The sequence below is a fragment of the Homalodisca vitripennis genome, unplaced genomic scaffold (assembly GCF_021130785.1).
Source record: "Homalodisca vitripennis isolate AUS2020 unplaced genomic scaffold, UT_GWSS_2.1 ScUCBcl_7894;HRSCAF=15762, whole genome shotgun sequence".
Lineage (NCBI taxonomy): Eukaryota > Metazoa > Arthropoda > Insecta > Hemiptera > Cicadellidae > Homalodisca > Homalodisca vitripennis.
Genome location: NW_025784031.1, coordinates 30635 through 56167, shown reverse-complemented (window position 1 = coordinate 56167; position 25533 = coordinate 30635). Strand labels below are relative to the sequence as shown.

General features: G+C 32.1%; 1 protein-coding gene across 1 annotated transcript in view; it reads right to left on the bottom strand.

Moving 5' to 3' along the window:
• Positions 1 to 25533, bottom strand: part of LOC124374325 (rapamycin-insensitive companion of mTOR-like) — a gene marked incomplete at its 5' end in the record, with an annotated part of 61735 nt that overhangs the window by 8878 nt on the left and 27324 nt on the right. Inside the window, 14 exons of the mRNA XM_046832560.1 lie at positions 2362 to 2484; positions 2649 to 2765; positions 5126 to 5248; positions 7145 to 7266; positions 9826 to 10048; positions 10958 to 11013; positions 12421 to 12507; positions 13026 to 13194; positions 15130 to 15211; positions 15361 to 15503; positions 17665 to 17908; positions 18358 to 18577; positions 20017 to 20171; positions 22050 to 22260. Coding sequence (XP_046688516.1) covers positions 2362 to 2484; positions 2649 to 2765; positions 5126 to 5248; positions 7145 to 7266; positions 9826 to 10048; positions 10958 to 11013; positions 12421 to 12507; positions 13026 to 13194; positions 15130 to 15211; positions 15361 to 15503; positions 17665 to 17908; positions 18358 to 18577; positions 20017 to 20171; positions 22050 to 22260 — 2075 coding nt within the window. The remainder of the gene's footprint in view (positions 1 to 2361; positions 2485 to 2648; positions 2766 to 5125; positions 5249 to 7144; positions 7267 to 9825; positions 10049 to 10957; positions 11014 to 12420; positions 12508 to 13025; positions 13195 to 15129; positions 15212 to 15360; positions 15504 to 17664; positions 17909 to 18357; positions 18578 to 20016; positions 20172 to 22049; positions 22261 to 25533) is intronic.

Sequence of the window (25533 nt, the reverse complement as noted above, 5' to 3'; positions counted from 1 at the left end):
TTGTAGCAAAGTGATTTGTTTGGAACTAAAAATACATTTAATTTAATTATCCACTTTAATGCTTTGATGCATTATTCATTTTATCTCATTTACCCCTCCATTTTTGACAAATAATCATTATGAAAAAAAAACAAAATTATGAAATAAAATTTGGCATGCATATAGTTACATTTTTTACTAATCTAAAATGAGCTTTTTCTGTTTTGGCTTAGATAACAAAATTGCCATAAAAAATGTATATAGTATTATTAGCATGCCCAGTCAATATCCTAATCTAAGTTAGCACCTAAAGTCTTCCCATCAGTAAAGAGCTCAACTTTCAAACATAAAAACTCTAAAAGAATTCTTGTGTTTGAAAGTCCTCAAGTGTTTACCCATCCGCTTTAGGAGGTGGCCCACACACTCTACTTTTTCAATTTCAAAATTGGGCTCATAGAGTTTTAGTTCATTTATAGTTTCATAGCATTTGCAGTCTCCATCCCCCAAATAATATTACCTTATTCCATAATTTGTTTAATTTATACCTTATTCCGTAATTTGTTTCTGAACGTTCAAACATTTTTGTTCCTCCCTTCACTTCCATGCCACCGCTGGTGCCAGAACAGTTGGCAATTCATTTAGACCAATGACCTTTGTCTCATCTCCCTTTACATTGACAGAATGTTGACCTGGTGCCAGAATAGTTGGCAATTTATTTAGACCCATGATCTTTGTCTCATCTCCCTTAACACTGACAGAATTTTGACATTACTTCTGTATCTATTACCTGCCCAGTTGTTATACTGGTTAAGGTATAATTGAGCGATGAGAAACCACGTCGCTGCCAGCTCCCATTGAAGGTACATGATGGTCGATCTCCATCATTATGTTTGACTGCTGTTTCAGCTGCCTCTTTCATCTATTCTAGGCATACCATCTGAGTCAAGGATAATCGTATTTTATTGTATTTGGCAAATTTATAATACATTCAATAATTTATAAGGCCTAGGCAAAGTCATGGCGCCTGCGAACACTTGTCCAGTTTCTTGTCCCACTCCGATGTACACAACGCATATACAGGGCGAATATTGACATGATACACTTTTCTCTCTTCATCAGTAAAGCATAATTTAAATTTTGTTAGTTGGCTATTTCTTTCACTGACTCTCATTTCACAGTCAGTGCATGATAACGTCAGAGCTTGGCCAATTAGTTTTCTACTGAAAGGGCCAATGGACTGTGACAATATTTACAAATGGCTATTTCAGAAATTACCTTTTGTACAGTATCTAGGTCTATGATATCATATTGAAACTGTTCATGTTCAAACTGGTGATATTCTTTAGTACTGTTGCTAATTTGTACCTTTGAAGAACTTTCTCTGGCTGGAACTTTGGCTTCATCACTAGGTTTAGGCCTACACCTTGGCGTCGCTTTGTCGAGGTGCCATCTAAAGGTTTTCCTCCTTTTAAAAGTCTTTGTTGATCTTGGCATTTTATACACTTTCCACGAGTATTTACATGTAAAATCAAGTGAACACAAGAGTAAAACTAGGGTTTTCATACTGAATAATAATGATTTGCTTCTTGTAAACACAAACACCATCACAAAAACTGTAAACACAAAAAATTTAGCACTCAGAAACCGTGGTGTTCAATGCCTTTAAAACATTGTTGATCTTGTAGCATTACCAATTAAGTAGTACTGTAAGAAAGAAATACCAGCATTGGTGTAAGAGAAACGCACGCTCGGTTGCATCGTCGTACTCAGTTGTTGGTTGTGAGGACTGAAGTATGCGTGCAATCCGTCAGAAAATATTGTTTTAAGCTAACTTACCATAATAAAACATATACATGTTGTATATTATTGTATAGATGACATTCAGGCTACTTAAAAACTGAAAAAAAGAAAAAAAACAAAAAAATTGAGTTTTAAGTGGTTTACTCCCCTTAATAATACTAATGAATAATACGCAAAAACAATGTCTACATAGGCAGTGTTTGCTCTTTGAAGTTTAATCCAAAAGATGATAAATCTAAATAAATGCTCTATGGAATATACCGATTAATGTATTATTTCCTTGGCTAATGATAAGCTAAAAAGGTATACATTTACTATGTTCATGAATATATAGGTTTCACTGGAAGTGTTTTAATTCACCGTACATCTAGTAGAAGAGTATTTATTTCCAATTAAAAAAGTTTTAATTGTATTACTATTTTTGGGATCAGGGCTTAAAAGCATTTGTTAACAATTATAATTATTTTATGCTAAATGAACTAAGAATTATGGGACTGGCAATACAAAAACTGTTTATATGAATCAATTATCAATACAGAGTGAAACAAACACTTATAGAACAACGATGTTTTATGTACGTACTTGTGATGTCAGTGCTGGAACTATCTACACTGGTGATGCCCTCCAGTCCACCCTTACTCTGCCACTGCACCATGACTGGACTCTCACCATCGTTTCCAGCACCACCATAACTGCTCTCAGTCTCTGCAATCCAAACTACTTTAGGACAATTTGCAGTTAAGACATTACAAATGGACAAGAATCAATCATGAATATTATCTACACTAATAATGTTGTATCAATTTACACATTTTATGTTTTAAAATTTCTAGGTAAGTAACCCAACATTTTCTCAATGGAAAACATACCAGTGCGCGTGCGATGAGAACTGGCAGATATTTTACGCCAACGGGTCTGTCGTGGGTTGGCAATTTTGGAGACGGAACAGAGCAGACAAGAAGTACGATCATGACGGCGCTTAGCTACTGGACGAGGTTTTTGTCATTGAGCGATCTGCCTCTCCCTCCGGTCCAGTATCTGTCTCTGAGTCACAGGAGCTCACATCCATCCCTTCATAGACAGAGGTTTTATTAGTTTCTCTATTATTACAATTATTGGTCAACCAAAAAGGAAAAAACCTTTAAATCTACTGAAATCTCTGTTTTTAAAGTGAGTAAAATTAAAGTTATGTCACGATGAACAAAAAGTTAAATCTAGAAAAAAACCTAAGTTCTAAAATTTATGAAATATAAAAAACATTTATTTGATGTTAACAAAATTCTTTTCTAAGAATTGATATTGTTACATGGTTTGAAAAGGTTTTATTCCAGATAATCAGGTTTGATAACAAAAAAGTTAATCTGGGGATGTAATATTATAAAATATTCTTTCATCCTAATCATATAATTATTAAGATAAGGTACATAAAAAAGTACATTTCAATATTCTTGATTTATTCAATTCATCTTAGAATAGAATGTATTGAAATGTTAAAACCTTTCCTAAGATTAACAAAATTTCATAACTGTTACAATCTCCTTGAATTATAAAAATTGTTTTCAGAGTCTGTGTACAATCAAATGTGAGTTTGGGTAGATTTTATTACTGCAGCCCCTTCTATCTTTTTTCCTGTTTTTGTTGTGTATTTCACACCCCTCCAATACACACTAGATGCGATCTAGTCTGTAAGCGAAGTGAGAACTACGCTATAAAATAATGTAAGTATGTATGTATGTATGTTAATGTAAGTAACTCCCAGATAAGAAATATTATCTTTGATAAATAAATGTTCTTTCCACATTTAGTGATGCATGTAACGAATTGACATATTCTCTGATATAAGTAGCCAATCACATGATGGCTACTGACTCAACTGATGGTAGGTGCATCAAACACTTGAAGGCACTTATAGTATGTGTTTCCCAGCAATAGCTGAAATATCAACAACAGTTACTTACCAGATTTAAAGATTCATTGGCTCTGTGCTGTTCCATGTCATTGAGGATAGATACTACAGTACAACCTCGTTTATAAGCATTAATTGGGGGACCAAAAGAAATCCGATAAATGAAAATCTAGAAACACTGGTAATAGAGTAAACCACAAAAGATTATAGATAGTAAGAAATTTACCAGTAACAAATATAACAATAACAGAGAGCCGATTTATTATTTTGTTTTACACAGAATTATTATTGTGAAAACAAATAAAAAGAATTGTTGTTTACTGTTTTGTAAAACACTCAATAAGTCCTTTTGATTATGTTTAGTGAAATGCTTTTGAGAAGCACAATCAGCCAGACATTTCAAGGATATAACATATGTTGATAAAGTGTCAGATTGTCACTCAAAATAAATCAGAGGCCGGTGTAGCTCCGCCATGGCATAAGAATGACTCATAAAATTCTCGTGTTCTTCATTATAAGAATCGTTTTCACTGTTAGTTATCGTAGAAGAACAAGCGGCTGATACAATTTATATGCTTATGATTGCACTGATGCTAGTCGGTTTGAAGCCAATCATTTATATCTTCCAATTTTACAATTACCAACCTCTCATAAGCTTACTGTAAAATTATTGTTACTGGCGATCGCCACACACCACTACTGTGGCAGTGGCCGGTGACCGCACAGCATGCGATGTGTTAAGGATGACAAGTTGTTGCAATCGTAATCCTGCTCAATATGAGAGGGATAGCAAGTTCATTCCTTTGATTCATGCACTTGCACTGAGTAGAGAGCGGTGGAATGAAGCTGCCATCCATGGTATTTAACTGAAAGCCTCTAAAGATCCATATAGTGGGTGCCAATATTCCATAAAATATCTCAAAACAATGTGACTTTTACTAAAAGATGCTGTTCCTGATGCTAGTCTGTCAGATGAGCCAGTGGTTGCGTACTATAATTGGACAGTTCGGTCAATTATGATTGTGTCCAAACCAGGATGTGGCTCAACTTGAGTTCATCCTTCAGGAAGTTTGATATTGGGGATCAGAATCATGTCTGATTTACATATGTTGTTATGCATTATTCTCAACAACTCAACAAAATTGTTTATTAAAAAAATTGAACTCTGTAAAACTCTGCACTTTGTAAAAACCAGTCTGGATAATCTAGAGATTTGGATAAGTAAGATTTTATTGTATCTAATATGTTGACTAGTTGATATTCATGTGTTGATCAATTGAGGGTTACGGGTAGGAATGTAAATCATTATTAACAAAAATCTATATACATGATTCAAATTTATGAAAAATGAAAGTAATTTAGTTTTCCTAATCACTGATCAATTTAACAAAGAACAAGTATAAAGACAGTAGTTGATCTACATAGTATGGTGAGAGTGACCTGTGGTGGATGCGTTGTCCAGATGAGGGTCTTCAGGCCTAACAGGGAGCTCCTCCACAGGAAACAGATCTATGATATGTTGAGGTAAGCAGATTCCCAGGTAACAAGGGCCGGTTGACTCTTCTTAACAGAACATATTGTTATTAAAATTTATTCACTACTTAATATATTTTTATCATCATACTAATTATGGGAAAACAGATAACAAAATTTGTTATTTTGGACAATTCATCTCTCACGTGAATTTTCTAAAGTAAAAAAAAAAACACTGTGTCAGAACGATCTCAACCTGTCTGTGCTGGATTTAGAATGTTCTACTGAATGTATTAAACTGAATGAGTAATAAACTATGAGAATATATTTACAAGGTCATAATGGGACATTTTTAATGGGACAAAAGATAAATAAATTTACACCAAGATATATTTAAATAAATTGTTAATTTAATACTACCTAATGTCATTACATATTGTATACTAGCTTGATAAGATACGTGATAGATCAATAATTTACACTAATATTTTACTTTTAATGTGCCAAAGATATTGACCTACTTTATTTATAAATAGCACAAGGATTGGACATAAATAGATACAAAATTATAATAAATATTAATATTTACTCAAGATAAAACATTGTATAGTCCGTATATTCAAGCTCATTAAGATCTAAAACTATAATGAACTTGAACTAAATGAACTAAACTTGACAATCAATAAAAAAATTAGTTTCTGGGTGGGGGGAATGGCGTATTGTGTTTCTTTTTAAAATATGTTAGTAGGCATAGAACAAAGTGTGGGGGAAAGCATGGTAGCAATAAGTAAGACTGGCAGTATGATTATTGGTTTGTACGATTGTTGGGATACTGTAAATGTATTATTTTCCCAAAACCATCTTGAAAATATAGAACTTCAAAGTAAATAGTCTATCCAGTTAAAGGTTATCACACACATACCCGCACCGCACCCGACACTTGAATATACCGAGTGACGGTGCGGGCCTGGCTCGGTTACTGTGATGCCACACATGTTCGTATGCTGTCTGAGCACAAAAAAACTCACTGTTACTACTAGAGCATGTTTCTTTTGGATTTTAAAGTGATAGTTACTTAAAAATAGTTCAACAAGTTAAAAAGTAGTGAATTAGTCATTTTGTAAGTTTTTTTTATAACTACTGGTAAAATATAGTAAATATTTGTAATATTTATATACTAGAGTATAATGTTTTTCCTACTCTCATACGTTATGACTGCAAATAAAATATTTAAATTTTAAAATACTCTAGTTAAAAGAATACAATAATCCCTACAAAATACGGGAACAAATTTTGGCAAGTAATTTCAATACATCCAAAATAAATATACTTTACGCGAAATTAATAAATTCTTGTTGTTTTTAAATAAGTAAAAAAATTTAAAATGCCATTTAATGTGTTTTGAAGTAATTTTAGAGGAGCAAGAAAAACATTACTAGTTTACTGTAAAAAGCCTCTTCCTTACTTCTTCAATAAGTTCCTCTTTAACCATGATAGATGACGTTCTTAGACCGCACTGTGCCCGTCAAAATTCAAACCTTAACTAATGGTGACGGTGCAGCTTTAATGGCTTGTTGTCATTGCGGACATGTATGGACTTGCAGAATGAATACCACGCTGAAATTCTTTCACTGTATGATGCCCGACGCTTGGGCGATTCACGTGCTGGGCACGAAGCGGGTATGTGTGTAACGACCTTAAGTCGGAAGAGGTAGATATATTTCGTGACAACTCAAATATCATACAGATTTAAAGCTGAAGACAGATAATAGAATTGACTTCATGCTGGTAAAAAAAAAGATTACCCAAAGTTAGTCTGGATATATAACGAATAAGAAATGTTTTATTGCCCACAAACCTTCCCTTACTTTGAGTTTTATAGGAAAATAAATTCAAAACATTTCATTCTGTATTAATATTGTGTTTCCACTGCACTTATATTTTTGGTCCTTTATATTAATATTTGACTAATCTAATATCACTTACCAACAGAATCATCTGGGGGTGGAGCGATACAGCTGCGACTGCTCTCGTAATGGAGGGTTTGTGGGGCAAGAGAGTCGCTTGGCAGAGGACAATGAACTCCACTCACTTCAAACTGCGGCTCTCTGTAAATTTAAATGAATGATGGATTCAATTTTAAAAGTTCAACATTCATACAGCTCATGTCCTAATAAGTTTTAGGCTAACAAGTTAAAAAGCTTTAACAAAATCAAATATAATCAATTTTTGCAATGATTAGTGTTACTTATAAATTAAATACAATACAAACTTCTTTTTATGAACCTACTATAACCGGATCATGGAGATCCAGGTTATCTGGATCGGTTTTACAGTGGAGGGAGTTCAATTTGTTGAAGAATAAACAATTTTTGTTGAATTTCCTGCATAATTAGTTTTTCCTTTAAGAAAATAATAGCTTTTTGACTATAGCTAGAAGCAATATTCAACCATTGAAAATCTTAGCTTACATAATTTATTTAAAACTAGTATGTATATATATATATATATATATATATATATATATATATATATATGTAGAAAAAGGCCAACATATTAATATGAATTAACTATATTTTGCATTACGCTTCTTCAGGTCAAAAACAACATAACGAAACACATAAAATAATTAAAAACATACATGTAAACAGATAAATAAATTAATAAGCATAATATTCTTGAAATGATAAATATATGTTCAAACTGTGGGTGTAAAGATGTGATGAGTGTTCAGATAATTTAAATTTATCAAAGATTTAATCCATATGGAAATTTAGATTTTGTGAAAATTTGACATAGTAATAAAAGTTAATACAAGGTGCCATGGAGATAAATTATAACTTATTAAAATAGAATAAATAATAAATAATAGGGATTTGTACATTCATATTTGTTTAATTTTCTCAAGGGACACTTGATTCATTTCAAAAGTTCTGTCAAGTTTTCAAATTTAATTTATTATTTTAAAAGTGTTATGCAATAAACAACGTATTCCATTTTAGAATTATTGTGTAAAAGAATTTCCATAAAATTCCTTTTTTCCTTCTTATAAATGAGAAATTTGTTGAAAACCTATTCTTATTCTTTACATAAAACTTGCAAATTTCTAAAATATATTGGCACACCATATATCATTATTTCTCATCTAGTTGCATTCGAACAGACAGTCTTAGATCAATCTGAGACATAAATGAAAAATAATGTATGATCTGATATAGATCCTTTTTTTTTATTTTCTATTAAGGAAAAATAATACTCAAATTACTCTCAATTTTTACTCTTTGGATGCGTTCATTGAAACATAATTTAAAAGGTTTAATGCAATTCCAAGAATACCATGCACTTATAGTTTTTGTAAGAGAGTTTCTCAGTTCATGCAATCAAAAGCTTTACACAAATCAATGAAATTGCTGCAGAAGAAAATTTGTTGTCAAAATTGATGTGTATTAAATATGTTAGACTATGGCAACATTTTTTAAGAAAACGTTATATGCGGTTCAATATTACTCGCTCTAAAATATTAGAAAAAACTAGTAGGACTGAAATTGGCAAAAGTTTTTCAATATGGGAAGTGCCCAGTTTCTTTTTAATTGGTGGTATAATTGAATATTTCAGTAGATCTGGAAAAATTTCTTAGGGTAGGCAATGGTCAAGACAGTAGACTTAATAAGGTGCTATAATAATTGATAATGATTCCATCAACAACAAAGAGATCACATCCAAACTGGAAGTAATTTTATTCTTTATTAATTTAACGATTGTCAGGAGTTCTTCTGTATTCACAGGCTTTAAGTAGAGGGATAGCCTAACATTGTTACAACGGAAAGTAGCCAACTTCAGAGCATTTGTAATACTTTTTGAATTTAAGTTAGTACCATTTGCTACACTAGCAAAATGTTCATTGAGCGAAATTTACCTTTAATGAGGCATCCTTAACTACACAATCCCTAAGTTATGTCCTTTTTAAGCTGAAAATATCAATTTTCTAAGATCATTGTTTATGATCTTCAATGATGTTTTAGAAACATTTTCAGATTTTTTAAATTGTATTAATATTGTTTAGTAATTTAGCTTTTTGAATCTGTGTTTTACTTTAGACTGCTTTGCATGTTTTATAGTTCTCCTCTAGGTACTGAAACCTCTCATCCATATCTTTTCTAAAACAATGGTGGAATTAGTGTTGGAAAAATGGTTAAAGGTAATAATCTTTCATGTTAAATTAAATAATTTTTTTTAAAATGTTACTTACTTTCTAGAAGAGAAATGTGGCCAATAACCCCTATGTTTTCTTTAGTTATGAACAAATAACCAAAAGGATTTCAAATGGTCATAATACCACATTTTATAGAATTAGTAAATAAGATGTCCGTAGTATTTTAAAAAACTGTAGTCATGACAATCCTAACTGACAAAGTTTGACAGGCTTTCTTCAGATTGCTTAGAAAAGCGGTATGCCCATATTGCATTGATTGCTACTTTGTCACAGGACTCATGTAGTCAATCCTAGTCTCATTACCAGTAACAATCCTGTCAAAAGATTCCTCCCCTCACTACTCGTTGTATGCATAAACAATGATTACTTTCTAAATAACTCTTGTAACTAGTGGAGAACCAATATAGATAATACAGATTATCAAAGAACAAGTTCTATCTCTAAGCACACTCACATTGGATGGTTGTCAGGATGTTTGGGCCGGACAAGCGGAGACATCTGCTTCCAGTCCTGGAAGGCAATCAGTTCAATGGGTGAGAGGGGGGACAAGTGGGCGGGAGCTGACTGAGAGAAGTGAAGGGAGAGATGGGGTGAGGCAAACAGCTTGGGGCGCCGGCTGTGATGGATCTTCCGAAGAGCTGCATAGCCCATCATGTCCTGTGGGCTCAGCTGAGGACCTGTGCATAGTTAACAGTTGATCACAGTACAGTGGAGCAGAGGTCAACTGCAAGAAGAGGGAGGTTTCAGGAAAGGAAAACAACTGGGGATCCAGGCAGTATTGAATTTGAATTACATCCTTTGACTCAGTAAGAGATTTGTTAAATTTAATTGTATTGCAAAACTAAGATGTGGTGTTGACTGGAGATGATGTAGAAATTATATTGGACCCAAGGCAAAGAGTTCAGTTAGTTCAATCTGGGAATGAACACGTCTTTCTTGAACATTGATTATCAGCAAGCCCCGGCTTATGGGAATGGTAACGTTGTTACAACTTGTTTTTAAATTATCTAGCTTTTACGACAAGAATACGTAAGTTGTTACAGATTGATAATCTGGGGCAGGGATTTGCTGAGAAATTTTAATTGAAAATGAACTAATAAAAAATACAACAATTATATTTTCCTTTTCAAACTTTTGTTCTGAAATAATTACGGAAGTAAATTTAAGGCCAAACTTTGTAAATGCCAACAAACAAAATAATTTGCTTCAACAAACGTCATAGTACATATAGTTAGATATTATAAAATATTAAAACATAAATAATTGTAATTGTTAATTTTATAATTGATTGTGTAACCTTGTACATAATGAACTGTTTTCCTTTTCTTCATAAAAATATACTAGATATACAAGAAAGAATATGCTACAGTGTATAAAATATACTTCAAACACTAAGTTTTGTGATTTACACAATTGCTGCCCTATAAATACCAGATTTCAATTAGAATGCAATTAATCTAGAGTAAAATAGATACAAATTATAAATATATATAGAAATAAAACTAATAAAAAAAACATCAATAATTGTAAATGGATGGATGGATACCTTGAGATGAAGCAACACTGATTCTTCTATGGGACTTCACAGTTGCTATTGAGCCTGAAACTGGGAATAGGGCTAAGAGTCTGCATTAGTCTTTCACTGTAACACAAATTTTCAGTTGGTTCAACTAAATTGTGCTACAAATCTTTGGTGAATGAATATTACATTCAAATCAGACAAAAGCTAAAAAAACAAAATAATCTCAAATAGAAATATTAATGCAGACTTTGTACAGTTCAACAATTCTGCAACATATTGATAAACACCAAAATCAAATATTTTTTCTGCAGCTGAAAGAAAGCTAGATTTCACGTGTCTGTCATCTCAAATATTAAACAAGAATCTATATTTATTTGTCAACAATTGTAATTTGTATATCATTAATGGTATGGTAACTCTAATAACTGGCATTTTAATATCCTTACAACAACAAAAATTGGAAACTACAACACTGAATTCCAACAAGATTAAAATTGTTATTAACATATAAAGTGATTTCTAAAATTTAACCTTAGTTTAGATAAAATCAATTAGTAATTGTATTTGTAATCATACATATATTTGTGAAATATTTAGATTACATTTTTTCCCAAACACAAATGGTCATCATCTGGAATCTTTCTATTTTATGAAACTGTATAATGAACTAATTCCAACCAATGTACTATCTCTGTACCGAGTTTAGTTTGAATTAGTAAGAAATTATGGTAATTATCAATTACAGAAATACAATTTTTGTATTTATTTGAAATAAAAAACCTCAATTTCTTTGAAACCACACATTACAATATGAATAAAGGGTTGAATGCCACATGGGTTGAATGCTGTGTGTGGCTTGAACAGTTATCAAGTTTATCCATATTTTTGCAATGCTTTTATATACTTCATAAAACTTTCTATTGGCGCAATCCTAAAACCTTTACCTTAAGAGATGAACATGACAAATACATAAAGAAATACGTGTACAAGATATTTAATTTTGTAAAAATGCATAATTTTCAGTCTGTTATAAAATAGATTAAATAAAAATGTTGTACAAATTCAAACAGCAGTCACTTGAAAATCTTTTACTGTTTAAGACTGGCTATGTGTTAAGTAGAAAGTTTGGAGTAAACAAATTAAAAATTAAGATATAATGTTCACAAGCCCATATTACACTGCATAACCACCATACATACAAACAGTACACATACAAACACATATTTTTTGGATAGTGCTGGTTTTCGGTTCAGGGGGCCATTATCAGAGAAAATACAAAACATCTCACAAGAGGCTGTTTGCAATAGTCGTTTTTCTAAGGAATATGTCTAAAATCTAATCTAAGTTAAGCAATTTACAGTTTTAATGTACTTCAGATGTATAAGTAGCAGTTTTTAACACAAACTGTATATTTCATTGCATGGTTATCTATTACATTGACACCTTAGCTGAAACAGTACAATGTTAGTTGCAGTCTCTCATATATATAATATAATGTTGAGACAACAATGATTGTAAGTGACCTACCTGATGTAAGTACGAGGCTGGTACGATTCTCCTCCTGAGCTTGTCCCACTCGTGCTGCTCTCAGAGTATAACCTGATGTTCTCATTCCTGGAACAAAGCATTAATTTTGTAAGTGACAACTTCATAATACTGAGTTATGGAAACTGACCTTCATATTCCAATAAACAACTTATCTTTTATATTTCACACTACTTCATAGAGACAGATATCATATATATGGCAGGTAATTTAATGCATATAATGGACGTAATATACTAATTATATATATATTATATATATATATATATATATATATATATATATATATATTAGTCATATGTAGATATATAAAGAAACATATACACACCATTCACATATACACGGTGACATATATATATATATATATATATATATATATATATATCTTTTATATTTGTTTGGTTTTTGTTCAGAATATAAATGACAGGTCCTATTTAGCAATTGGTGGCATTTCGAGTTCTCATTTACAATAAATCCAATATCAAAGTGCACACAACAGAGTCAGTATCCAAGAAGTCAACAATAAAAGTACAAATTGTAATCATTGAGAAACGTTAAAAAAAACTTAGTTACTGTTCCAGAGTCACCTAAAGTCTGTGATATCCGAGCCACTGTGGGAGGGTGCTGGGGTGGTGCTGCGGGGCCAATCATTGTCCGCCTTACTCTCACTGTAGCTGCGATTATGGTGGTACGTGTGACTAGAGCCTGCTGGTGGGAGTGTAGCAGATTTGCGCTCTCTCATCGCTCGTTCCCGTGCTGTTACATATAGTCAGACTATACTCTTAGAATTTCAAATTGATAGATTACACATGATCAATTCTACATTTTGCTACATCATCAAAGTACCAATAAACAGTGTTTATTGTATTAATTCAATGATGCAATAAAAATCTAATTATAGAATCCATGTTCTAGATAAGAATGATTTATTTCTGTCCATGTATTTAACAAGTATAATGGGTATAGTAGTTTTTCACATTGCATTCGTTAAAAAACACCCTAGAAGCATGCACAATTTTGAAGCAACACTTCTTGGCTAGAATATGTTATGTTCTTTTATGTGGGTTTGTGCTTGAGACGCTTGTTTTGAGGTTATGGTAAGGTAATATGGGACCCCAGGAGGGTTCACTACTGGCCGGTGTATACATTCCAGTTGATTTTAGATTACACGATTTTTGATTTCAGCACACCCTTGCAGCATAGTATCTTTCCTAGCTCACCAGAACTCTTTTTTCTATAACACTGCTATGAAACCTAATTTAATTAATAAAATGTGAATGTCTCATGTGGCAAGATATGTTGTGAATGATTTCATCTAGACTTTAAATTTGGCATAAAACTTTTTTTAAATAGACTAGAATGAGTTCTATGCTGGTCCATGTCCTACCATGGAATTTGGCTGTGCATCACTGAAGTCTATCACTCAGTATACTGACACAATTTCCCTTTTGTCTGGTGGGAGAATGTAAAACCTGGCAGTTCCTATGTGCTTGTCTGTCTATCTGTCCACAGGACACCTTGACAAAGAAAAAAGCTATAGATTTTTAATTTTGCACGCAACCTCAGCAAAGTCTGTTATATAACACGTGGTATGGCATACTCCTACCTTGTATTAGTATACCATTACTCCTTAATCGTAACATTGCATGATCTGGCTTCACTTGATACTTGATCTGTTAGCTCAAAGGTTAATTTAATAGACTGATTTTTATTTCTCTCAATTAAACTAATGTTTATTTAACATTCCTCTATACCCTCCACAATTTAAGCACCTCACGTGATTCTTTTACTGTTTCAAGCTTCTTGAACAGGCAATTTTAATGCTTAAAGAAAGTTATTGTTTAAAAATGACTTTTTTTTTTTACTTTTCAACAAAATGTAGCTGTTACAATCTAAATTCGAAGTAGTAGTTTGTCGATTCAAGGACGAAGCTCTTAAAACTGAATCACCAGTTGATATTGAACAGCAGTCTTCTTCAATAAAGTTCTCCAGTTGAAAACTTTATTGATGGTTTTCCTAGATATAGGGATAAGGAGAATTATTTTGTGCTGCCACAAAGCAGCTGAGAAACTAAGGTGCAGCTCCTCACTACTCATCGGTAACATTGTTTCGATCCCAGAAAACAATTAAGATAACTAATTGTATAACTATTGTAAAAGCGATTTAAAAATTTAATGGAAATTATCACATATTGTTTTTGCTGTTTCCATCATAATGGAATATTTTCAACATTTGTAAAATGAATAATTCAAATTCAAAATAACATTATAATTAAAGTTTGGTGTAGCTTCTATAGAATTAGTAAGTTAATAGATGATCACCAAAATTTCACATAAATAAATGTAAATTATGCAATAATAATAAGAACATCACTATTTGTAGAATTTTGTTTAGTTTTGCTCCACCCACTTTACCTGTAAGGGGACCTTGACTCACAGTACAATTGTCATAATGTAAGTAAAACAATTTATAATGAAAGAAATAAAGATTAAATTTAAGTTCAACATTTTAAGTCAATTAAATCCAAATTTGAAAGCACAACAAAAACCCCGCAACAACTTATTTTTTCACCTAGATTAAATTTTTTTATTTATAACATTCACTTCTTGTAAATTATAAAACACTATAATAATTAAAGTACACACTAGTTAACAATAATCTTACTTGGTTCAAAATAATAAAATATATTACCTGTAAAGCCAATAAAGGACTCATTTCCCTCCGTTATTGTGTCTTCTCCAAGGATAAAAAGACCATTCCCATTCTTTGTTGTCTGGAATAACAGATCAGAACTTTTTACTTAAGCCTACTATTGTTACTTTGGTCTATTATTTTGTTATTAGTCTCTAAAATTTAAAACAAGTACTTTAACTTAAAGAACAAAATTGTGCAGTCAGCAAACAAAGAGTCAACCAGGCTTACCGACTCAGAGGTATCAGTACTCTCACTGGAGTCTCTGTTCAAGTACTTGTCCTCCTGGTACTGGAGCAGAGCGTCCTCCAGGAGGTTTAGTGGTGCCACCACGGGCCAGCGCTCGTTTCGGTTGTGTCGTACCGTATACCAACCTACACAACAAAAATCCTTCATCGTTAGTTAAAAACATTTCATTATATAAATGTTATTGTAACACCATTTAAAACAAATATATCATGAAAATTTTAATTTTATATGCTATGCATTAAATATATATGCAGTTCATGCTTTAATGGTAGAATTGATTGTGTGCCACGTACTCGGATCTCAACACTCATACATCAAATTATATATTTTTTTACATATATCTCCGGAATAAAATAAAACGTGGCATAATATACTGTCAGACAACACACATGATCAAGATAATAAAACAAAGTTAACACATCTATAATGAATATTACAGTTTTAATTTAGGACCGTAGGAGAAACCTTTAACACACTTAACCTTATAATGACTTCTGAGCAGGTTCAGGAGTGACATATATTCAGATGGGTTGTGTGGGGGATTGGGGCCACCTCCAGCCAAGATCCCATGGTACAGCCATAAGTGAGGAGGGATAGTGGGTACTATCTTAGCATCACACCTTGGAAGTGGAGGCTTTCTTTGTATAACCTCTATTAGTCAAACCAGACAGACTCTTCACATTTAGACTTACAAAAGCACTATGAGAGCCCCACCCACTCCGACAATCATCCTCTACAGCACATTAGACCTATGATTCACAGTACCCCTTACCCCACTATCTCTAATTTGCAGTTAATAATGTGCTGCTTCTAGGCTTCAATTGGGTTACCCATATTAATTGAAACATCCGTTTCTCTGTACCCAGTGTAGGTTCTACTGGCAGGTGTAAACAAGCCAGAATGTGAATCCTTGTGGGAAAATATAACAATTATTAATAAAAAAAGTGATATTTTTAATACTGTTTTTGTGCCTGGGAGGTTAAAAGGAAGAATAATATACTTAAAATTGGTATTGTTACAATATAGTCTGATTAGAAAAGATATATTACTATTACAATTACATTACCACAAATTAGGTCAGAAACAGACTGAATTCTGTATTATTGTATTCCGATCATTATTTGAAAATATTATTATCATTAGTGGTTGAACCTAGACGTGGCAGTCAGAATTTCCCTAAGAGGCATGCTGATTTGTGCCTGTTTAGAGGTTCACTGGATTTTTTATAAAATTCATATAATATGCTAAAATCCTAGCAGGGTATTATATTCTTTTGCAATCTCTATAATCCACAGATTATGAATCTAGTATAAACAAAATTGTTTAACATATAAATATTTAATAGTCAGTTTAAATCGAAGAAAACTTAGTGTTTTTAAAATGTCAAGATCGGGCGAATATAAAAAAACACTACAACATTTCTCTAATCAATTTTAAGATGTAAACAAGTTTTGAAATTAATTTGGTTCAATAGAAATACTTTTTTTCTTTAACCGTTAGTGCTTGTAGAGCGGGCCGGCCTGCCAATGTGTTGTTTCACCGAGGCCTTGCAGGACAGGGCCAATCTGGCTACTGTTTAGCTGCCACTTAATGCCATAAACAGATTATTTTACTAAAAATTGAATACAAATCAATCTAAACATTATTTTGGTACATGATACAATTGAAATAATTGACTTTGCATCAACTGGATGCTTGTAGTTTAATTTATTACTATCAATATGTCTTACTAAGTTTTAAAATATTTTTTTAGACTTTGTACATTTATTTGAAATTATTTATTGTACAAGATTTTTTGTCATACAGGAACTGAAATGATATTTATATGCATCCACACAATCAATATATGTGCTATCCTGAAAGAAACATGTAAAAAACATACATTTTAGGCATACATTAAAAAAGCGTTTTACAGCTTTACATTTTCTATTTATTTTTTGTTCTCAAAATTTGTATAAATACATCTAAATTACTAAGATCAGGGTTTTTACATAAGTTACTAATAACTTTTAAGAATGAAACTGTCAAACCCCTATAAGAGGATAAAATATAGCAAAAACACCTCAAACATCAAATCACTCCTAAACTCATAAACGGTAAATGGATTAGGCTACCAGTTCTTGTTAAAAGTAAATTAAGGGCTAAGTGTTAATGCACTTAATAATAAAAAACGTTTATTGTTATAAAAAACTTGAAAATTACCAAAATTGTCACTTGTATTTAAAATATCAGTGGAAATTTAATTTAATTAATTTATTTAATTATCACATAAACTTATGAACTGACCCAGAGTAAGTAATGTGTCGGCGCCCTCAACAGTGGTAGCAGTGAGTGCAATAGCGTGGAAGGCCGCAAGACGTATTGCGTAGACAGGGCTGGTGCAGGCTAGACCGACTAGAGACTTGGTGATTCCGTTGGCACGTGCCCACAGAGCCCCTCCAGTAGAGCAGGACAAATGTCCCAGTGCCCATACAGCTGCCTTCAGATCCATGATCTCATTGTCAGAGCCACATAGTCCTTGGAGCACAACCTGTGACAATTGCTTTGCTACAGTACTTTTTCAATTTTGATTTTTTCCCCTTTCGTTCAAAGTGGATATGTTCCATTTTAGACTCTGTCCCCACTCTCACAAATGAGTAAGCCTTATTTTATTAAAATGTCCACTTTTATGTGTGTAACCACTAATTGCGACAAAACAAACACATCCAAACTGAGATTAATTTGACCAAATTTAACTTGCAGGTAAAGTTGTAAATATACAATTTTGTCCTAATACATAAATGTTAATTTGTGGAAAAAACGGAACATATTTTATATTATTTAAATTGTGTACATTACAACAATGTACAGTTTATTTTGTATTTTAGTATTAATAAATGGAAATTACTACAATATAATCTGCCTCTTATAATCTCTTTTTCAATTTCTAATCTAGTGTTGTCTATTTTTCTTTCTTTTTACATAATTACAGGTACCAACCTGCACAAGTTTTGGTATGTTCTCATGTGCCAGTAGCAAGTTAAGGCCGGCTGGGTGTTGTGTCAGTTGTCCATACAGGTGTGGTGGTACATACACATCTCCAGGCACTCGCTTGGTGTTACTCAGACGTGAACTGTAACGGCCATCTTCGTTTCGTTCCACCAGTGTCAGACCATCGGCTAGCTCTCCCTCCACAATACACACGTACTTGTAGTTGAACCTGGACATTAGTTGCAATCAAATAAAAATACAAATACAGTGTGAATTGCACATTAAATGTCAAACTTTGAACTTTGAGATGCTAGGATGTGACACATCAAAGCAGTTGAATATTGTTTAAACTTAGATGAGTCAACACAAAACAAGTAGATTAATACATCAATACCATGCAGTGCTTAAAACATGATATGTGTTCAGCAGTTAGTGGCTTAATTTGGCAGAGGTAACAGTTTGCTTCCATCCAATATTATTTATAGACAGTACCACTTATATAAGTTTACAAAACTGTACAACAGTGTGTTTTTATCTTAATTATTTTAAGTCGGTAGGATCATGCACAATTAATTCACTAGGCAATGGTTCATCCAAGTCAGATAAAACTTTATCCATATCTACCAAACTAACATTGTCTTCTGATTCACTACCCAGTACATTCCTAACAGCACTACTTTTAAAATTAACACACATTGTGAAATATACAATAAATTATTTCCTCAACAATAAAAAGTTTGTACTTATATAAACATACGCCAACCTGCAGTTCCACAAAATTCAATCAATTTACTAAAGTCTTACACAAACTTCCACATCTTTCACTTCACTAATTTTATAAAACACTAAAAAAATGTTTATTCATGCACACTAAACAATGAAAAACCTAATAGATACAAATAAATAGCAAATAATACACTATTGTACAATACAGTATTGTAATGGTATAATAACAACCGAGAAATCACTAAAGCAACCAGACGATGCATAATACTTTTCTCATGAAGTTCTTTGATTACATATGATTTTCACTGGTTCCAGCCAATGATAAAGTAAAAAAATAATAACATTTACTGAAGCTATTTTTGACACATTATGCGTTTTGGGATTTAACAAAACATAACCTTTCCAAACAACTATTGCATAAACATTTATTTGCTCACAGGTTATTGAAACAAAGCCAAGAATATACCCTTTTCAGTAATGAGATTGTGTAGAACATAAATTCTTAAAAGGTAATTTTGGTGTGTTCGAAATTTACGTGAACAAATCGTAATAAGAAATGTGAATATCCAAGTTCTTCTAATGATGAATTTATCTAACTATAGAATGTTTTGCGTTATAATATGAAACCTAGAACCTTATCTTTAAATTTACATATGTTTAATTTCAAAGTAAAAATAGACTTACTATGAGAGATCATACACAACATAGTCAATGTGTCGAAAACAGCTTAGTACCATTTGAAAATATAGTTAATGCATTGATAAACCTTTAAGCTAATTGCAGGGTTATTTGATGGATTCTGTTGGATGGTTCAAATGGTCAGTGATCAGTTAATCTTAATCTGTATTAAATCTTCAATGGGCACCCAGTCTGAGTTGTTGTGTTCAATTGGGTCATACAATTTTTTTAGAGAAAGGAATGTAGCATTGCAAAGTTACTTACTTAACCCATTTGGACAGTTGTGTTGACACAAAGTTGGCCTCGTTCATGTAGTTGAAACCCCTCTCGGTGGACAAAAAGCGAATTAAGAGCAGAAGGCCTTTATCACCCAAATGGAGGAGGGACGGTCGCAAGTTGATCAAAGCGTCCAGGTACTCCTGGAATAGTTAGTGTAGTATTTTACAATTTGAAACAGTGAAAGAATACAATATGAAATAAATTAATAATATAAAGAATAATCTGTTGAAAACATCATTCAAATTTTAAAGCATTCTAAAGTATATCATTAAAAAAGTAAAAAGCATTAGCAGCAACCCAAACAAACCTCTACTTTGTCAACTAGCTAATTAATTGATTGTTTCAATATTTACTTCAATAAGTTGATATGATTGATATTTCATCGAGTTAACTCTTTGAAGACCAAAACTGTTTAAGGTATCTTTTTGACAGTAATAAAAATATGTCTTACATACAGGGATATGTGAAAAAAGCAACTGATAAAATAGCTGTTTTGCTGACAGTTAAAGTTCAATTTTGAACAAAACTATAAATTTTTATTAAGTTTGATTGTAAAAGAAAAAAGTTATGATAACAATATTTTACGCACACGCTGGGAAAATAGAAAAAGTTAACAATTTACAGGTAAGATTAATTACATTACATTAATTAATTATAGATTATTTATTTATGCAAAGAAATTAAATAACTTTTTCACAATATGTTAAATGTTCATTTACAGAGAAAACATTATAATGATATATAAATATATTTTTATTAAACTTGAAAATTTTCATGTAAATTTCCACCTGAGTGGGGGTCCTCACTTACGTAAATAAACAAAAACAGTCATCAGATGTTGCTTTTTTAACGAGCTGATGAAATACTCGAAATTTCTAGTGAAAACTAATAATACCAACACAATAACCAACAAATTATGTAATACGCAAGTACAACGTACGAGTAATTGTATAACATGCTAAAATAAAAATATTGATTCCGTAAAATTACAGAATCCGCACTGAAAGTGTTAAAATAAATATGAGAGTTAAAAAAATATCAACACTCAAAATGGAAGTTAATAATTAATACACTACTTTAAGAGTTCTAGCTAAGCAAAAAAAGGTGTTATCCATTATATGATAATAAAATAGGATTAATCAAATAATACAAATTAACTTAAAAATGTGAAGTGCACATCAATTTTGTGAGATACTCTGCTTGAACTAAAGATAGTAAATTCAGTCTAGGACGCAATGGCAACATATTGTTCCAAATCTTCAAGTTGTAAAAGCCAATTTTTAAGCATTAAACAAATTTTGATGGGACATTTTTTGTGCATTTGAGGTAATCAGACAGTTTATTGTAAATTCGAGGTGCTAAGAAATTGAATGTTTTTGTATAGAAGGTATTATTAGGTTTAGGAACAACAGTTTGTTCAACTTTTCTCAACTTATTCTTGTAAGGATTATTTTGCACAGGAAAGTCATCACTTCTGTTATAAAAGGGTTTTAGAACTTGTAAACAAATACATTTTTAACGGTAATATCTTGAAAAGAAGAAATAACGGTTGTGAATGTTCTCGTGTAGAAGATTTCGAAATTAGTCATTTACCAACTCTAAATGGACTGACGGATTGACCCATAGTCCATAATTACAATAGATTTCTTTAATACAAGGCACTTATTTAGGAATTCGATATGACTGCTACCAAGTTACATGGTAACTTTCAAGTAAATTATCAGAGCGTAAATGGTGCAATGTAGACTATATGAAGTTTATACTGCAAAGAGGTCAGAAGCCAAAATATTTTATCACGCTTCACTTCATACATGAGAAGAGTCAATAACTATAACATCTTATTTACTATAGAGAGTGTCAATTAAGTCCCAGGACAGTGTTACAAAAGAAGCTACAAAGATTTACATGTTGCTAACAAATGTTCAGTGGATCACTACATCTCCAGGATGGCAGCCCACACAAAATGAGAGGACAAGTTTTAATGGAACCATAGTCGAGTATTATATGCCAATACTTACTTTAACATCGCAGGCCTCATCCAACGCAGCTATGGCACTTAGTGAGACAGCGCGGTTCTTATCTGACAGCTGAGTGGCGAGTAGCTCAACTACCCACCGTGCGTAATCTGCACGCTTGGTAAGTGGCGTACGCAGCAGAACACGCAGAAATTTGGTGGCATACAATCGTGATGAGTCTTGATCACACACAAGTGTGCTCGACATCACATTCCTGAAACAGCAACAAGGAATAATATTGAGCTTTTGATTTTTCCATTTGCTAGAGGAATACTATCTGTATTTTTTTTAATACAGAAAGTAAATCTACATAGAATAGATCTAGATAGAAAAAGCAAATACAGATAATGAATCATTCAGTAGGTTTAATGTTCACAAGCAATTAATATTTAGGAATATAAGCTTTGTTCTGAAGTATTCCAAAAGATTCCTTACACGTGTAGTTTAAATGCATTTCAAATTTAAATATTGTTAATTTTGAAAATGTTAAAGACATAAGTTATGTAAATTGCAAACAGTTACAAGTCACTACTTTTATTAGTATTAATTTAAGTACTATGAGGCACGTCCAGAAAGTAATTATACTGGTACTCTCACAACTGTAGGGAATACTTTTTCGACATGTTGGCGACACTGCCACGTAGCCTGACCCCTACCCTTCAAAACAAGACCAATCCAAGGTTAGTCTGTTGAAAACTCTTGGCACAGTAGCATCTCTCGCAAAAAATGTTGATAGTATCTCTCGCCAAGCACGAAATTCGCGCCGTTATTCACTACCTCGTTGCTTCATGAGGATAACAAAATAATATATATTTTTACTACACAAAATCTTGACTCCTCAAATCCTGCGAGACTTTATCTTGATCTAAAAAGAAAGTTTGGGAAAGCAGTGAAAGCGGTTAAGGCTAGGAAGGTCCACTCTCACATCGAAGACTCAAATAACAATCAAAAAGCCGTTTATAATGTAATTAAAGAAACAATTCCTGACAAAAATATGTTGAACAAAGATAGCGGTTTTACAGTCTCTAGGCCCACACAGGTAGCTAAGTGATCATTTCTTTACAAATATAGCATTTAAATCTCATTTAGAAAATAATGCAGATCAGAATAACACTTTGGATTTAGGAAGTGTCAACTCGTCTGTTTTTGTATCCAATCAGTGAAGTCGTAGTATTGAAAATTATAAGTTGCCTTAAGGTTAGTAGCTCTACTGGCCGTGATGGTACTTACTCCAAATTACTAAAGGATGCTGGTGAGTTTGTAGTGTCTCCTCTACTACATCTGGTAAAGGCATCTTTAGAGCAGGATGAGTTTCCCAAATATCTTAAATCGGTCATTGTAAAATATTAGAATAAAAAAGGCAGAACTCTTGATAAAAATAATAACTGTCCTATTTCCATGACATCAACACTTTCAAAACTTTATGAAGAACTATTCCTTGATAGCCTTTGTCCATTGTTAACGTTAAATGATGCTCTTTTTGCCAAGCAGTTTGGTTTCTGTTAAGGCACTTCAACCGAGGATGCTATGTTTAATTTCATTTTGAATGTTTCAAAAACTTTAAATGATCACAAACATGTTTTTGATATATTTTTAGATTTAAGTCTTATGGTTTTTCACAGGCTGATTCTAGGCTTAAATAAGCTTGACCATTTTGGAATTAATGGCAATGTCTTCCATTGGATTTCTAAATTATCACCTTGATTTTTCAAGACATATCGATAAGGTGTCTGGTAAGTTAAACAGTGTATCTTTGTTATAAAAGGAGGTTTGCACAGTTTGTTGACAAGAATGTCTTCCTCACAGCATATTTTGGCAGTATATATATCCATAATTGTCCTATGCAAATGCAATCACTTTATATTGTAAGCTGTTGTGGGGCCCTGATGTGAGCAATGTTTGTAGTAGGCTGTCAAGAGGAATCTTTTTATTGAGTAACTTGAAAAAGTTAGTCAACAAATCCCAACTAAAATTAGCCTATTTTGCTTTTTTCATAGCATTTATCAATGGTATAACTTTGTGGGGAAATGGTCAGGATGGTAATAGGGGTTTATTGTTACAGAAAAAGGAAATTATAATTAAAACAAGTGCACCTTTTTTAGCTCACTGTAGACCTTCATTTATCAGTGAAGGATTACTTACAGTTTTCAATTAGTTATTTTTTGTAACCTAATTAAAGTAAAACAAGCATGCATGCACAGTTATCAGTTAAGAAGTTCTGTTCACACTTAGTTTACAAGAAATAGTCATAAGATTGACCAACCCTAATTTTAGGTTAAGTAAGGCCCAAAATAGTCACCTTTAGCAAGCAATTCAAATGTTTAATAAGTTACCTGTATCAAGTCATGTAGATGTAAGAAATTTTAGGACTGTGATACATAGCTGGTTAGTAAAAAAACCCCTTTTATAAACCACAAGAGATTTTTGAAACACCAGTAGATGAAATATTTTAAATAATTATTTTAGGCATATTTTTACACTTGCTGACCTACTGTGATATTAAATTAGAAACTCTACCTTTATTTTAACTTTAACCTTTAATTGCCTTACTGTGATATTGAGACCAGATTTCTTTACCTGCTCTCTTGAGTTTTAAACTAATGAATGGCTTGTTAGACTTGTTTTTTTAATTATATGATTTGAATGTTTAGTTTTAGTTCTTTCATTCAAGTTTTAAGGCTTTTTAATTCAGTTTTGTAGATTGTAAGCCATAGTGCTAATCACATACATGTTGTTGGATCACATACTTAAATAGATTAGACTTAATTGATGTGTCATTACCTTTGTTGTTTATTGTATAAACTATATTTTGGCAATAACAATTATTATTCTGATTTTGAATCATACCTGGATGCACTTCTCTCTTCATAAGAGCTCAAAAGAAGTGCACAAGTATAAATGAAGTACATACCTATTTTGCATATCTTTTATGGATTTTTTAATGGATTTTTATGAATATTTTTTCTCTTTATATTATTGTTTGACGAGTTTTAAATTTTTATGAATGACAGTAAAAATTTATACAATTTTTATTTAAATAAGCAATTAATTCTGAAAAAAAAACAGATGGATTTTTTTAATTAATTCATTTTAGATCCACAACATGTTACATTTTTATAAATATTTTACAAAGCATTTTATTTGCTCACCGAAGTAGTAGGAGAGCCCAAGCGGGAATTTTGCATGTTACTTAAACGATTCAGAAAATCATACAGGGAGAAACCTTGCACCCTGATATGTATCCCTATCATATATGAATCCTTAATATAAAGGTGTGCATTGAGGGCAGTCCGTCAGATTAGTAAAAAAAATCGATCCTCAGAAAAAATTTTAGCACATCAGATTAAGACAAGCTAAGTTAAGTTCATGATGAACAGTGTATATTTCAATAATCTGACGATTTTAGTGTGACGTAAGGAAATGGGAAAGACACAAAGTTGTAAAAAAACCTCATCTTGAAATACTAGAGCACGGTTGATTTTTTTAT